Below are 13,249 nucleotides of genomic sequence, written 5' to 3'. Positions count from 1 at the left end.
GAGTAATATCTATGGCTTAGATTTTGAAACAGTACATTTTCATTGAATATTTTGGATGCTCTCTGTTGTTTCTTCGTTTTCCTCCGCGAGTCTCAGTACTCGATCAGATCAAACAGGAGGACTGTAGCAAGCGCAAATATACCTCATCTCTTCCTACTAATTTTATTTCGTGGACTTTGTATCATACTACCTCGGTAGTATGTCGTAAAGTATACCTAGGTATGACTGTCTAGTTAATCAAATCAGGATATTTTGAAGGTCAAGTAGGTTGTGTATATTAGGTATCAAATAGGTACAGAAGGAAGGAGAAGTGCCAATCTCTATACATCTTGAATCTTCTTTATCAGATCATTATCTGATAAGTATGTGGATCTTGAATCTATAGCTCTAAATCAAATCTTCTGATCAACTTCCGGATCTGTATTCGCCTTCTCGTGCTCAGCAACAACGCAAATATCCCCAGTATCGGGCTTTTGAATCTCCGCTCTTAAAAGCGCCAGTCGTTTTCCAACATGCACGACCTCACACACAATCCTCGCCTCAGATCCTAAGGGGACGGGCCGGATATATGTCAACCTGAGGTTCCGGCTCACGCCACCGAACCCGAACCTGCCGGGCCGCGACACACCCATCAAAATTGTTGTGGAGAGGATATCGACGAGTGTAGCTGCGCACCCGCCATGTAGGCTACCGAGTGTATTGCAAAGAGCACGCGTCACAGTAAATGTGAAGGAAATTTTGGCAGGAGGGCCCTGCGAAGCGGATTCGAAGCGGAGTGAACAGTCTTCGGCGTCGATGTCCCATCGCTGAATAAGGAGCGTGTTAGTAAATTGTACTATGAGATCGAAGGCATTCAAGATAGAGAATATAATGTGTACGAACCACGTCGCCGGCTCCTTTGCCTATTAGGTATGTGCATTCGTACGCATGTTGCTCAAAGTCGGTTACCTCCCGCTCCGGTAGGAGAACTTTGTGGTTGGGCATGATATTTTGTATGGGTGTGTATTGTTAAAGAGGAAGGGGAAGAAGAAGAAGAACGACAGTATATTATGTATGATGAGGTAGGAAGTATAATTAGCGATCTCGGCAGTCTAGCGCGGAGGAGGGTCGAAGCTCGAAGCACTGGGTCGCTGTAGCTCGGTCCCCCTGGTGATTAACCTCGGCTCGGATCTAGATAAAGGATCCGTCTTAGTGTATTCTATACCAACCTCATGCAACCCTTGAAAAGCCAGTGCGATAATTAGAGACTAATTATTTTCAAATTATAATTTAGATGACAGACTGGAGAGCATGTCAGTAGATCCTCCAGAGCTTACACTAGTACATACCTACTATACCTATATATTCAGACTCGAAGCAAATCAACCTTGGAATTAGTATCTGGGGTTCACAGGTCGTACCTTCAAGTTCCTCAGTTTACCTCCAATGAACTTGAAGTAAATTTGATAGAAACCTCAATATCCTCACTTTACCTTTACTTTACTCTCACTTCACCTTCACTTCCCTTTTACTTCAGTACTAGTACTTAGGTACTCTAACTTGAACCTTTCATCTGGGTAGTTTTACTACCTACTAGGTAGCATGTATACTATACCATAATATTATCCATCACAATGAAGCTTTTTTTTACTTTTTATTCCTTCCAAGGTTTCAATGTTCAAGTTTTCGTACAGAGCTGACTTCGGGTGCCTGTAAGTTTACTAGTAGGTACCCTTCTCAACTTGAAGCTGATTTTAAAGGGTATCCCCAGGTGACTAACTACAGATGTATATACTAGTTACCGAAGAAAGTTAAAGGGCTGAGGTCAAGTTCAAGTTGATACTAGTACTACGCCTGGGCGGCCTGGCAGGGGAGCCAGGGTGGAAGATCCTCGCCGTGGGCGGTATCGCCCTGTTCAAATGCTGTTTTTTATATTGCAGTCCGTAGTGGACTTCTTTTTGCTTTGGGCTCGTCTTTCAATTGAGCGGTAAGAGCCTGGACCACAAGAGTAACAAACAGAAACTAATGAAATGTCAAGCAGAATCCATGGATGAATTGAACGGGCCAACAAGGAGTTCAACCGGTGAACAGCGGTGGTATTGTTGAAAAGGAGTGAGGATCCGTATGCACAGAGGGAGGAAGGGAGGGTGCATATGAGTATCCTTATGTGTATACGGGAGAGAGGGAGGGTACACGGGAGGGAGGGCGAGCGAGTCTAAAAGCTGAGTTACGAGTTACAACTTACACTTTACTTTGCTCTCATTTCTAGCCCCATCGAGTTACACCCTTGATTGGAACATTTCAAGCTTGATCCGCATCAATTGCCTATCTCAAATATCCCCACCGTCTCAAAATACAAACCAGAAACCACTAAGCTCACAGAGTCTCCTGCGCAGAAGTTCCTACGAGCAGCCCCTTGGTATAAGGACACCCCCCATAATTTGGGCAGTCATTCCTATTTTGGCGTGTTTGCACTGTTTGCAAGCCTCATCATGATTCTGCCAGTTTTTCTGCCATGTCTTATTATCTACCTAAACTCTCACGTGGGCATCAATTCCAAGTTATATCACGTCCATTGTAACCATCCCGAGGTCAATTCTACTGTCCAGATCGATAACACCCTTTAGCATATTAGGCTAAGCCTCCACACATCCATACATCCATACATCCATACATCCATACATCCATACATCCATACATCAAGGCCCTTAATCAATCAGTGGCAGCTACGGAGTGCACAATGTATGTATGCTTCATTCAAGGTCACTCGGGCTGTAGATATAAAAGAGCCTGAGACTCGGATTTTCAAGGCTACTACCAGGAAGGAAAAGTGGAGTGGTACATATGTAGGTACTGAGGTAGGTACCCATGTGGGTACTTGTAATTATAAGGGGTTAGACAGCCAGGCTCCGATAAAGGAAGGTAAAGGTGTAGCTTTGCCGGTCTAGCTGCTACATGCGCATATGTAGCAACAACACGGCTCGGGAACCTTCAAATGTTCAACTTGAAGTTCAAAATTTTCCCTTGGAAAATCAATACGTATAAGGGAGCCCTGGAGGTGTATGTATATACTAAACCTAATCAGGCGAAGAGTACATGGCTCCCATCACATCCATCAAGTCAGTCGCGTCCATCATATACATTATGTCTATTGCATCCATCAAATCTGCTGTAGTATAACAGACCTTGATCTCCAGACTCTGTAGAAGCTACCTACCTAGGTAAAGGCCATTATTTCTTTTTTGGGAAGGCGGTATTATAATCGGTCAAGCTCGCTATAGGCGGTCTGGACTTGATGCAGTATGTAAACAATGCAAACCTTCCTAAATAGGCATCTCAACCTTTGAATTCAAGCAGGGGTGTCCACCTTTAACACTATTCAATTCACAACATGAGAGATCCCCGCGCCTCCAAGCGGAGACGAGTCTCCGAAGAACCCGCTCAAGACGATGATGGAGATGTTGCCATGAACAGTGGCACTGATGACGATGCCTCCGTGCCTTCATCCCCCGCCGCCGAAGAACCAGACTCCGAAGAAGACCAAGAATACCAAGGGCCACAATCAAGGCCAGCCCGACGACTATCAACTCGCAGAAAAAGTATACAGGTTCCTAAGGGACTAGGCCTAGAGGAAGACCCGAAGGACGAGCCAAGTGTTGTTGAGACGCCGAGAAGCACCAGGACTAGCGGACGACAGCGAAAAGCGCCTCAGCGATATGAAGGGACACCAACTTCTACCCGAAAAGCAGCCGCCACGCCTCGGAGCACTCGAGGAGCAAGGAGTACCCAGAAAAGCGCCCAGAAGCCGAAACAAGACTCCCCGGAGGATGTGGATATGGATATGGATGTCGACGACCAGTCACCCAAGCCTACTCCACTCGCAAGGACTAGATCGAGACGGAGTACCGCCAAACCTAGATCATATGCGAATGATAATGTCGAGGAGGTCAGCAAGGATAAATCACCTGAGCCTGAGACTTACAATGATGGGCTCGATGATCTTGTTGCGTTACAACTTCAGCAAGACCTACACCATGGCCAGACAGAAGCGGAGGAGAGCGTGGAGATGATGGAGCCCCTTCCCGAGTATGTGGAAGCTTTGCAGAACCTCTGCAATGGAGGGCTTCACAAGGAAACTCAGATTCTCACCACATTCCTCCTTGAAAAGCTTGCTGGGAAACGGCAGATTCCGCTCAAGGGACTCGAGAACGAGTACAGTAAAGTCAATCATTTAGTTGAACAGACTGTGACTGTTGGTGAAGGTAACTCGATGCTACTTCTTGGATCACGCGGTTCTGGAAAGACAGCGATAATTGAGACGATTATCTCGTCTCTTGCAAAGAACCATGGGAAGGACTTCCATGTTGTTCGCCTGAACGGCTTTTTGCACACCGATGACCGCTTGGCCCTTCGAGAGATGTGGCGTCAACTTGGTCGCGAGACTAACACAGAGGATGATACCCTCAGAATCAACTCCTACGCGGATACAATGGCAACACTCCTGGCTTTGCTGTCTCATCCCGAAGAACTATTTGGTGCCTCCGGCAATAAAGATGGTGTGACTGCAGCCAAGTCTATCATCATTCTGTTAGATGAGTTTGACTTGTTCGTCACTCATCCTCGACAGACTTTGTTGTACAATTTGTTCGATATCGCTCAGGCCCGCAAGGCGCCAATTGCAGTGATTGGACTCACTACCAAAGTGGACGTGACTGAGATGCTAGAGAAGCGAGTCAAGAGTCGATTCAGCCATCGATATGTATATGTTCCTCTGCCCCGAACATATGAAATATTCTCAGATGTCTGTATGGCAAGTCTCGATCTCGACGAGAAAGAGATGTTGCAAATTGCAGACACGCTCAGCCCGGAGCATGGCGCTAGTCTGGAAACAGCAGGATGGAAAACACTACGTGAAGGTTGGAAGACATACTTGAAGGTAAGAAAGACTCATTGTAATTTTTTGGACCCTGGAGAGTATTAAGCTAACACAATCTTTTCAGAACTTATGCGATGACAAGGACTTCCAGTTCCATCTCAAGCGAATTTTCAACCAAACAAAGTCAGTCAAGGAATTTTTGACGAGTGCACTCCTCCCAATCGGTGAACTCAATCTCAGCACCCAAGGAGCAGACAAGCCAACAATTCAAATTCCAACCCCAAAGAGCTTCGTCTCGCAATCTCTTTCTTGCCCGGATCCTGCACTACTCCCATTCTCGACTTCCAACGGCTCCGCCTCAAGTCCATCTTCACTACCATTGGCTCTGCTTCTAGCCGCAACTCGCCTAGCTGCTCTATTTGACCCAGGACACGATACTATCCAAGCTCAAAGCATAGCACCACTTGCACTTTCCTTCCCTGCTGCGTATGCTGAATACGTGCGACTTCTCACATCTGCCAAAACATCTGCTTCGGTTTCTGGTGCTGCTGCTACTCCTGGTCGTGTCTGGGGTCGTGACGTGGCACGCGAGTCTTGGGAGAAGCTGGTTAGTTGGGGTCTTGTTACTCCTGTAGGTGCAGGAAATAGCACAGCCGACGGACAGATGTTCCGTGTGGAAATCAGTTTTGAAGAGGTGGTTGAGATGGCTGGTTCGAGTAGTTCGCTTGGACAATGGTGGAGAGATGGTTAAGTTTCTTCGAATATCTTGTATGAATACAATGTGGTCCTCAAGTGTTATTATCACTGTCATGACTTAACTCTATACATCTATGGCCACGCATATTTGCGAACCTCAGACCGTTTCTTTTGATTCAAGTATCATGGTTCGTGTAAACTATTCCCTCAGTGACCTTCCATCTATGGAAATTTACTCCATGATAAACACAGTAAATCCCTCACACCTAGTACCTATAAATCAACGAATTCCTATTGGCAACATTTGAATCAATGAAAATCGCACCGCCTCGTGATCATCAACGCCACCCAAATTAGCATTCGTCACAACTACACACTTGTAAACCTAACCCGACGCCCCAAAAGCCTAAACGCATAGCAAGCCGCGCCATTTCTGCAGGACTCCTGCCAATTGTTTCTTCGACTCAACGGGGTGATCAGATCGGACATCTGATAATCCGCTACTAGTACGCTATTCCAAGGTTGTATATGATATATCACATACCGGCACGCACTAACCTATCAGATGATAAGGTCTTCTTCTCGGTTAGTCTTAACCCCGCCCCCTGTTTAGTCTGAGTTATTTTATTTATTTGTTGGGATTTCGGTTTGTTTACTAGTATTTGAGTATTTCGGTGTTATTTGGTATTGAGCTTTTGCCGAGTTGGTTACTGCAGAGGTGCTCCCTGTACGGAGTACTTGCATGTGTATGATTCATGTTACGTGCTCTGCAAACCGAGGGCTGAGATGAGTACTCCCAGGTATGGTATACAATCTTCATGGTGTTCATAACGACTCGACGTGTTGAATCTTATTACTGGTATCACATATTCAAGCTGTACCCGTGAACTGATACCGAGTACATGGTGCATAGCACATACTACTAGTAGTATCCATGTCTAGTGTTTACTGCTCCCCGAGGAAGAACTTGAAGAACCTTGGAAAGGAGTAGTGTTCACTGTCAACTAGGCATATCCTTGCCTGAATCTGCATCTTACCGGCTTAGCATGGGATACACAATGCCAAGAATTCCGTGGACTGGATGAGTGGATTAGAGTCAGTTGGTTAGAATAATGACCTTATACCTGAGACCGTCTAAGAGTGGTAGATAGAGACCTCGGGGAAGTGAACTTGAAGTCTTCAAATGTTACACGGTGCTAGAATCAAAATAACTTCTTTAGTTAGCCATGTGCATAGATAACAGCCACATGTGCATCAATGATGCACGATTCTACTAGTACTAATGTGTATGCAGATAGCTGTACAATCCTTTGGCCACATGGGACAGGGATAATCTGAATCAAACATTCGGAACAAAGTTGTAAGACATAAGAGTTATTGATTGTTTGTGTCCAGTCCATATTCAATACTATTCGTATATGCGCGTGCTACTGGTATGAGTGTACATGGGAATCAAGTTTCAATCCTTTAGCATCATTAACCTTAGATGAGGTCACAGCGGTTCCGAGTTTGATTATGCATATTTTAACCTGCAACTATATGTATGGTTTCATACTAGTATGAGGGGCCCGGTGGATCAATTCATACTCACTGGCATCAATATTTTTTGAAAAAACCTTCCAGGGGATATTCCTGCTAAGACATTGCGAACCGAGACCTTGTACTCTGTACTAGGTAAGGAAACATTGGAAAATCCTCGCCTACTTTTCGCCACAGACCGAATCTACTCGGATAGGCACTTGATTGGATAAGTCAAGAACATGGGAAGCACGCGGCATGCAAGTGTGCTCGCCATGTGTCAAAAGTGACATGTCGCAGGTTCTCTTCGCATTTATACCCACAAACGGGTTTGGTGGCAACAGGGGCCCCCATGTAGTGGGTCGATCAAAGTACATACACGCATATTACTCAGTCGGTGTGCAGAGTTAGGTTAAGTAGATTTAGTGATTGGATAACTATGATAAATTCATGGGGCGGACTAAGATAGCTAAAAAATTGGTTGAATCTGAGTCAGACCACTAAAAGTTCTTATTTGGTCTGAGATAATAGGAAAAAATGTTTAGAATGGATCCCATGCGGATTCTGTATCCTTTACAGGATCAAGCCGTTCATAAGCTAGTCGAGTCTATCTCCCTAGACTGAAAGACTAAGGTACAAAGCTCCGTAGCGACCCGTCCCGATGGATCTCGATTTGAGTGGTAAATGCAAGCGTGGCTCCCTCGCATAAGCAGCTGCAGCTGCAGCTAAGCAGGGAGCTTGGATTTGATCTAATCTGTTGGGAAGGGAAGAATAATGGGAAAAGAGGGGAGAGATGGGTCCCCAATAATGACGGTACAGTAGTTGAGTAGTCGTTTTAGTCGACTTGCAGGACTCCACAATTCTGCAGGACTCGCACGGTGCTCATTCTTATGGAGATCCACAGACGCCCAAATGCAAGGAATCGAAGGGATTTAACTGAATAACCATGTGCAGAGTACTCCATACAGATGCAGCTGTGCTTAGAAAGGTCCTCGGGAAAGGAAGGTAGAGTGAGATACATGGATTATTGTAAATCCACCTAGGAGTTGGTGCATGCAAGTTGCAGATCAGTATTCTTGTTCCCGTTTCTGTCTATCTTAGTTCATTTAATTAATTCAAAATGTTCCCGTGCTGTTTCTATTTTTGCTCGTGGGTTTATTCCCTTAAGCCGGGTGCTCAGGCGACAGATAGCAGGGAAAGTCTGTACTCCGACGCCTTATTGATGCACCAGATAGCGACGAAAAGGCTGCATTGCTGCACTACGGCAGACCGCGTGCTCCATGTTGAACTTGGTCTAGGTCTTCGGAAAGCGACTGGACTGAAATTTGAAGTCCGAGGTTGTGTAGTCAAGATTACATTGAAACAAGGTGGAAGAGGGGCAAGAAGCATCCGGGACAAGTATCAGCCAGTGAATTCGAAGAAAATAAGAGTAACAGGTATTTGTTTCTGGGGAAAAGCCGACGCTACGAGATTCCATCGAATAGGTGAAAAGACCAAGATTTGTGTCCCACTGATCAGCGGGTGTCTTTCCGAGGTGCATTGCTCCAAATTCAAGTCAACAAAGGTCAATTGCGAGACACGGAGTAATCAGATCATCTTCTGCAAGAACAAAAGTCCCAATCTATGATGAAACGTGTTACCATATGTGGGGATTTGAGTTGTGCATTATGCCCATGTGTTCCAAGGTTGGAGGAAAAGAAGCTACTGCGATAAGTGCATCTCAACCCCGCTTCAATGTTGCAGATGAGCCGTTTTCGTGTTCGCTTGGGAGATTTACCCTTTTACCCTGGTCGCTTTTTGTTTATCTTTCTCTTATTTTGTCCATTCTCTTTGTTTCTCGGGAAAGAGCACTGCCGTGAGGACGTCACTGGCTTGGGGGCCATTCTATACTAGTAAATGACCTCGGGAAGAATCGTTGTGTGCGTAGAGATCGTCGCCCCACTGACTGGGATATTCCAGTATCTGCAAATGTGTAAGAAATATTGCGAACGGGATGTAAATACCCTCAAGTGCTGATAGGCAATGTATGGTGAGCGATAATTTGGATAATGAAGTCTTGAACATGTCGCCGAGTATCCATGCTGTATAGATTTCTGAAACAACAATGAGTATCTCTGCCAACATGCAGGTGGTTATGCGCAAAGCGACCGAGAAAGTAAAGAGAAGAGTTTCGATTAGTGGTCAATCTCGGCATGTGGTGTTGCTCGCATTTGACTCGATTTGGTAGCGACGATCATCACGCCGTTGATCCCGTCCTTCTCGCCGCCACCATGTAGTGACACGGGTCAAGGTTGATCGATGTGCATATGTACGCGATATTGTAGGCTTGGATGTAGTGAGCAACAAGCCAGGTCCAGTGGCGAATATACGGATATATGCACAGTAAGCGACCTTGAAGATGGAATCCACTCCGTGCCGACAGGGAAGTTTAGTACAGAACGTAGCACGGGTGAGCTTCTGCAGGCTGTATTTTTAGTGCTGTAACCCACTGGCAGTAGTAATTTGGATCAAAACCTTGCGAGCATTTCACAACTTCGCTTGAAATCGTATGATGTCTGCGGCTTTGATATTCTAGTCACCCTTTGGACGCCTCGAAGTTAATGGTTCACAAAGAAGGTTCAAGTGCGAGCAGCGCCCGTCAATGATGAGGATTTGTCGTCATTGTATTTTCTCTTGGCCCCCCAGCGCCCCCAACTGAAAAGGGGAGATGGGGCAACACTGCTGAATTGAGTCTGTCAGCAGGGATTAAGTCCGACTTGCATCGCCCGAAAATTCGACCGCCATGGGTTAAGAGCCAATAGAAAGTCGTGTAGGGAGACAATGGCTCAACAAGGGCCAGAGTGAGAAGGGGCGGTTCTGAAGCGAGAGTTCAATCTCAAATTTGCGTAACACGGGATGAAAGAGCTTGTCCTCCGTAGAACATCATCCCTGAATATTCTTTCTTCACCGGAGCACGGAGAAGACGGACAAAATTGGATGACAATGTACCTTGTACTCCATAGATGAGTAAACTGGCCCCCGTGAGAAAGCCACATGGATTTTAGATGATCCACCGCGGTTCTATGCAAGTCATTGCGCTTGCTGTTAACCGACACCGCTAGCTGCAGAATGGACTTTTGAGCTTCCCATTTGGCTCACAGCTCCAGATGTCAGCCCTGGAGCGGAAGGTAGAAAGTATCGATTACACATGGAAACCATGGAATTCCCACATGGAACAAGTCCACCATGCTGATATCAAATTTTGTCGATCTGCCACGTGGACTGAGAACCAGCCTTCTTTTCTTCCCGTGTTCTTCTTTCAAGTTTCGGCCGTAACCCGTGGCGGAGCATATTGTTTCGTTATGTCTCGCTACAAATGGACAGGAAAGACAAGCCCGGCGGCTAAGAACGGGGAAACATCATCGGTGAAGCCCGCGGAAAACAAAGAAAAAATAATTTTCCCTTAAATTTCTGACTCATTTTTTTTTCAATCAGAGTAGTAAGCTCTAAATGGCGGAGTAGATAGTCTATCGGAGTATGAATCATGCATGACAAAATCTTCCGCAAGGAGATGTACCCCCACTCATGTCAGGCCCATATCATATGCCAAGGACAATACCTTTCGTGGCTGCGGGACCAAACCAGAAAAATCACACTTGGATCTCAGGAACCGAAACATTTTGAGCCACATTAAATCTTGGAAGAATGAGTTTGAAGATTCTTTGGTGCAGATACCCGAACACGAGCACCCCTGAATCATGGAAAGTAAAAGGGACTACTGAGTGGATCCTCCCCCGTACCATGGATGAGAAGGGACTAATGCGATTCTTAGTGTCTTCCACAATCCTTCTAGAAGGTTTCTAGCGTCCGAAATTTTGCCACGCGAACTCCCTTTGTCCACAGCCAGCCACCATTCGTTCGGAGTAGCCGTCACGGTTCCAATCTTTTTTTATCTGGTATAAGCTGACATTTTTTAAGCGATTACCTAGGTAGGGTTGTGCCGAATATGATCAAACCAAGTATTATGTTCCGGGAATGGTGGAATAGGGTAATATACGATTTCCACTATAGATTAGAAGTCTATGACGTGATCGATTGCTCGCAGCACTTGACTGCTTTCAGTAAGATCTCGATGGAGACTTCCCATGGTTGTGGGGTGGGTTATCGTATTGTAATTATATTGTTCACTTATACGTATAATACGCCAGTATAATTGCCAGGTCTTCCCATTACAGTTTGGAGTGTTTTTGAGTCTTCGCAGATCGTCCCGATAGATCTGCGTGTAATTAATGTACCTTACGCGACTTATCTACCATCCCCCTATTTTGCGAGCATCATTACACTAGTACACATGGAGTGCCCTGTAACTGTCTATCTCTCAAGGATTTAATCTATGCTCCATAGATGAATCCTCCTCGGTATCGGGGAGGCCGATGGGGCAGCCTTACTATACTAGTAGTTTCAGAGCCGTGTCTTGGCCGGTAGTTAGGATTAATGGCGAAGGTTTGGCGCGTCAAACGCTGTACAGCCCTGGATCCATGTTGACGTAGATATCCATACAGCCCTAGAGCTCTTCCGTACAAGGAATACAAGGTACCTCCAGGGCTGAATATTGTATTCGTCACCTACTAGTGGCTTCACGTACCTTGGATTGCTGTCGATGCCAACGCAAGCCTATTAATCCTTACCCAATCCAACCCCTTTTTCTTTGCAGGGAAGAATGATAAACCTGATTCTAGAAAGTAGCCCGATGTCTACTATTTTCGGCGAACGGGACCATCGGGTGCGGCTGACTGGGCCATTGACTCAGATGAGTGGTGATGCGCAAGCCACATGGCAGCGATACGGAGAGTCTGGTCTCAACTAAGGGGAATTCATCTTCTGATCTTCACCCAAGTTGGTCTAGAGGATGCTCCCCGAGCGTTTTCCACGTGGAAATTCCCGAGCCCCCACATATTGTCTTGCCTGGGCTGAAAAGTGTAAAAAAAACAAATTAAAATGATCATCCATGCCGGCTTAGTGTGGCCGGAGTTAGTAAAGGTACAGAGTACATAGATTGGTCAAGATGATTAGTCTGATATCTGGACCGAGCGGTGGCGGAGCTATTTGTCTTGCTGACATGACCTGTCGATTCAATGCTGACAAGAGAAATCCTTTGTTCAAACCATGGGTATAGTTAGTATGTCGCAGTTCTTCCTATCTTTGGATCAGGGCCCTGAAATTTAGCTTTGGGGCTTATTGCTTTCATATTAATCTTAGGTCTAACCCCATCCTCTAGTAGATTTGATTCCAAATTCCCTTTCTCCACAGAGGAGAAGCAGGGCCAATCCGTCTCGTCATTCGGAGCAGTTCTTGTCAATGCTTTTATTGACAGTGAACCTTGGATGCAAAGCGAGGATCATAGTCTTGGCATTAAGTTGGTAGCCAAGCCTTCCAAAATCAAACTCAAGGATATTGGACCAGATTACAGGCGCGTCCGATCATGGTCTGAAACCTAAAGCCGAAAGCCACATTCTTGGGCTGCGTAGAACATGTTATCTCGCAACGATGTGCATGCATCCATGCCGAGTAACCAAGGTTTTATTTATCATTTCTTTTTATTATTTTTTTATCGCTACTTTCCGATGCAAACTAAGGCAAGGGAGAGTTAGATACCACAACCCGCCGCCCCCTTCCCGATCAAAACCCTACGACTGGTCTATCAGAACGGGAGAGACAGGGACTGTTGGTCCTTGTGTGACCCCTGACGACATACCTTCCCCAGACGGCTATATGCACATGTGTACGCTGTGCTCTGTACGCTGTGTCCCTTGTAGGTAAAGTTTGGGCACAGCATCATGATGTGGTACCACATTGGCTAGGCATCTCTGTATGCAGGTGTGCGTTCCCCCCAGTAGCATAGCTCAATTGAGATAGATAGAAATCTGGATCTGGACTGGGTTTCTGCATTGATGCGAAATTCAGGTTGAGACTGATGATCGTCTGTCTTACCAGTAACTTGGAAAGTTTAACCTTCAATCTTAAAGAGGCTTTTTGGATATGAATCATAGGAGAAAAGGGTTCAACTGGTGATAGGGTGGTATCTATGGAGTATGCGATAAAACTAGGTTTATTGAAGGCAATTCCAATCTACACCGTACGGAAGATTTATTTAAGCATTGACCAACAATTTCCCTGGAAATCACATAGTTATTTAGGCCC

General features: G+C 45.6%; 3 protein-coding genes across 3 annotated transcripts; 2 read left to right on the top strand and 1 right to left on the bottom strand.

The window, feature by feature from the left end:
• Positions 1 to 392: 392 nt before the first annotated feature.
• On the bottom strand, positions 393 to 984 carry N7483_003249 (PaaI family thioesterase; the record flags this gene model as incomplete). Its single annotated transcript, XM_057086686.1, has 2 exons — positions 393 to 806; positions 883 to 984. The coding sequence occupies 2 exons, from the start codon at positions 982 to 984 to the stop codon at positions 393 to 395; spliced, it is 516 nt and encodes a 171-aa protein (XP_056946515.1).
• Positions 985 to 3,370: 2,386 nt separating this feature from the next.
• Positions 3,371 to 5,606, top strand: N7483_003248 (origin recognition complex subunit 4; the record flags this gene model as incomplete). The annotated part of the gene is made up of 2 exons (XM_057086685.1): positions 3,371 to 4,915; positions 4,980 to 5,606. 2 exons carry the CDS (start codon positions 3,371 to 3,373, stop codon positions 5,604 to 5,606), a joined length of 2,172 nt encoding a protein of 723 aa, XP_056946514.1.
• A 6,608-nt stretch (positions 5,607 to 12,214) lies between these two features.
• N7483_003247 (uncharacterized protein) lies at positions 12,215 to 12,546 on the top strand (the record flags this gene model as incomplete). The annotated part of the gene is made up of 2 exons (XM_057086684.1): positions 12,215 to 12,227; positions 12,359 to 12,546. 2 exons carry the CDS (start codon positions 12,215 to 12,217, stop codon positions 12,544 to 12,546), a joined length of 201 nt encoding a protein of 66 aa, XP_056946513.1.
• Between the last annotated feature and the right edge of the window lie 703 nt (positions 12,547 to 13,249).

The sequence above is a fragment of the Penicillium malachiteum genome (assembly GCF_028827825.1).
Source record: "Penicillium malachiteum strain IBT 17515 chromosome Unknown utg000002l:1.0-8849297.0:1.0-8852440.0, whole genome shotgun sequence".
NCBI lineage: Eukaryota > Fungi > Ascomycota > Eurotiomycetes > Eurotiales > Aspergillaceae > Penicillium > Penicillium malachiteum.
This window is presented reverse-complemented; position numbering and strand designations above follow the sequence as displayed.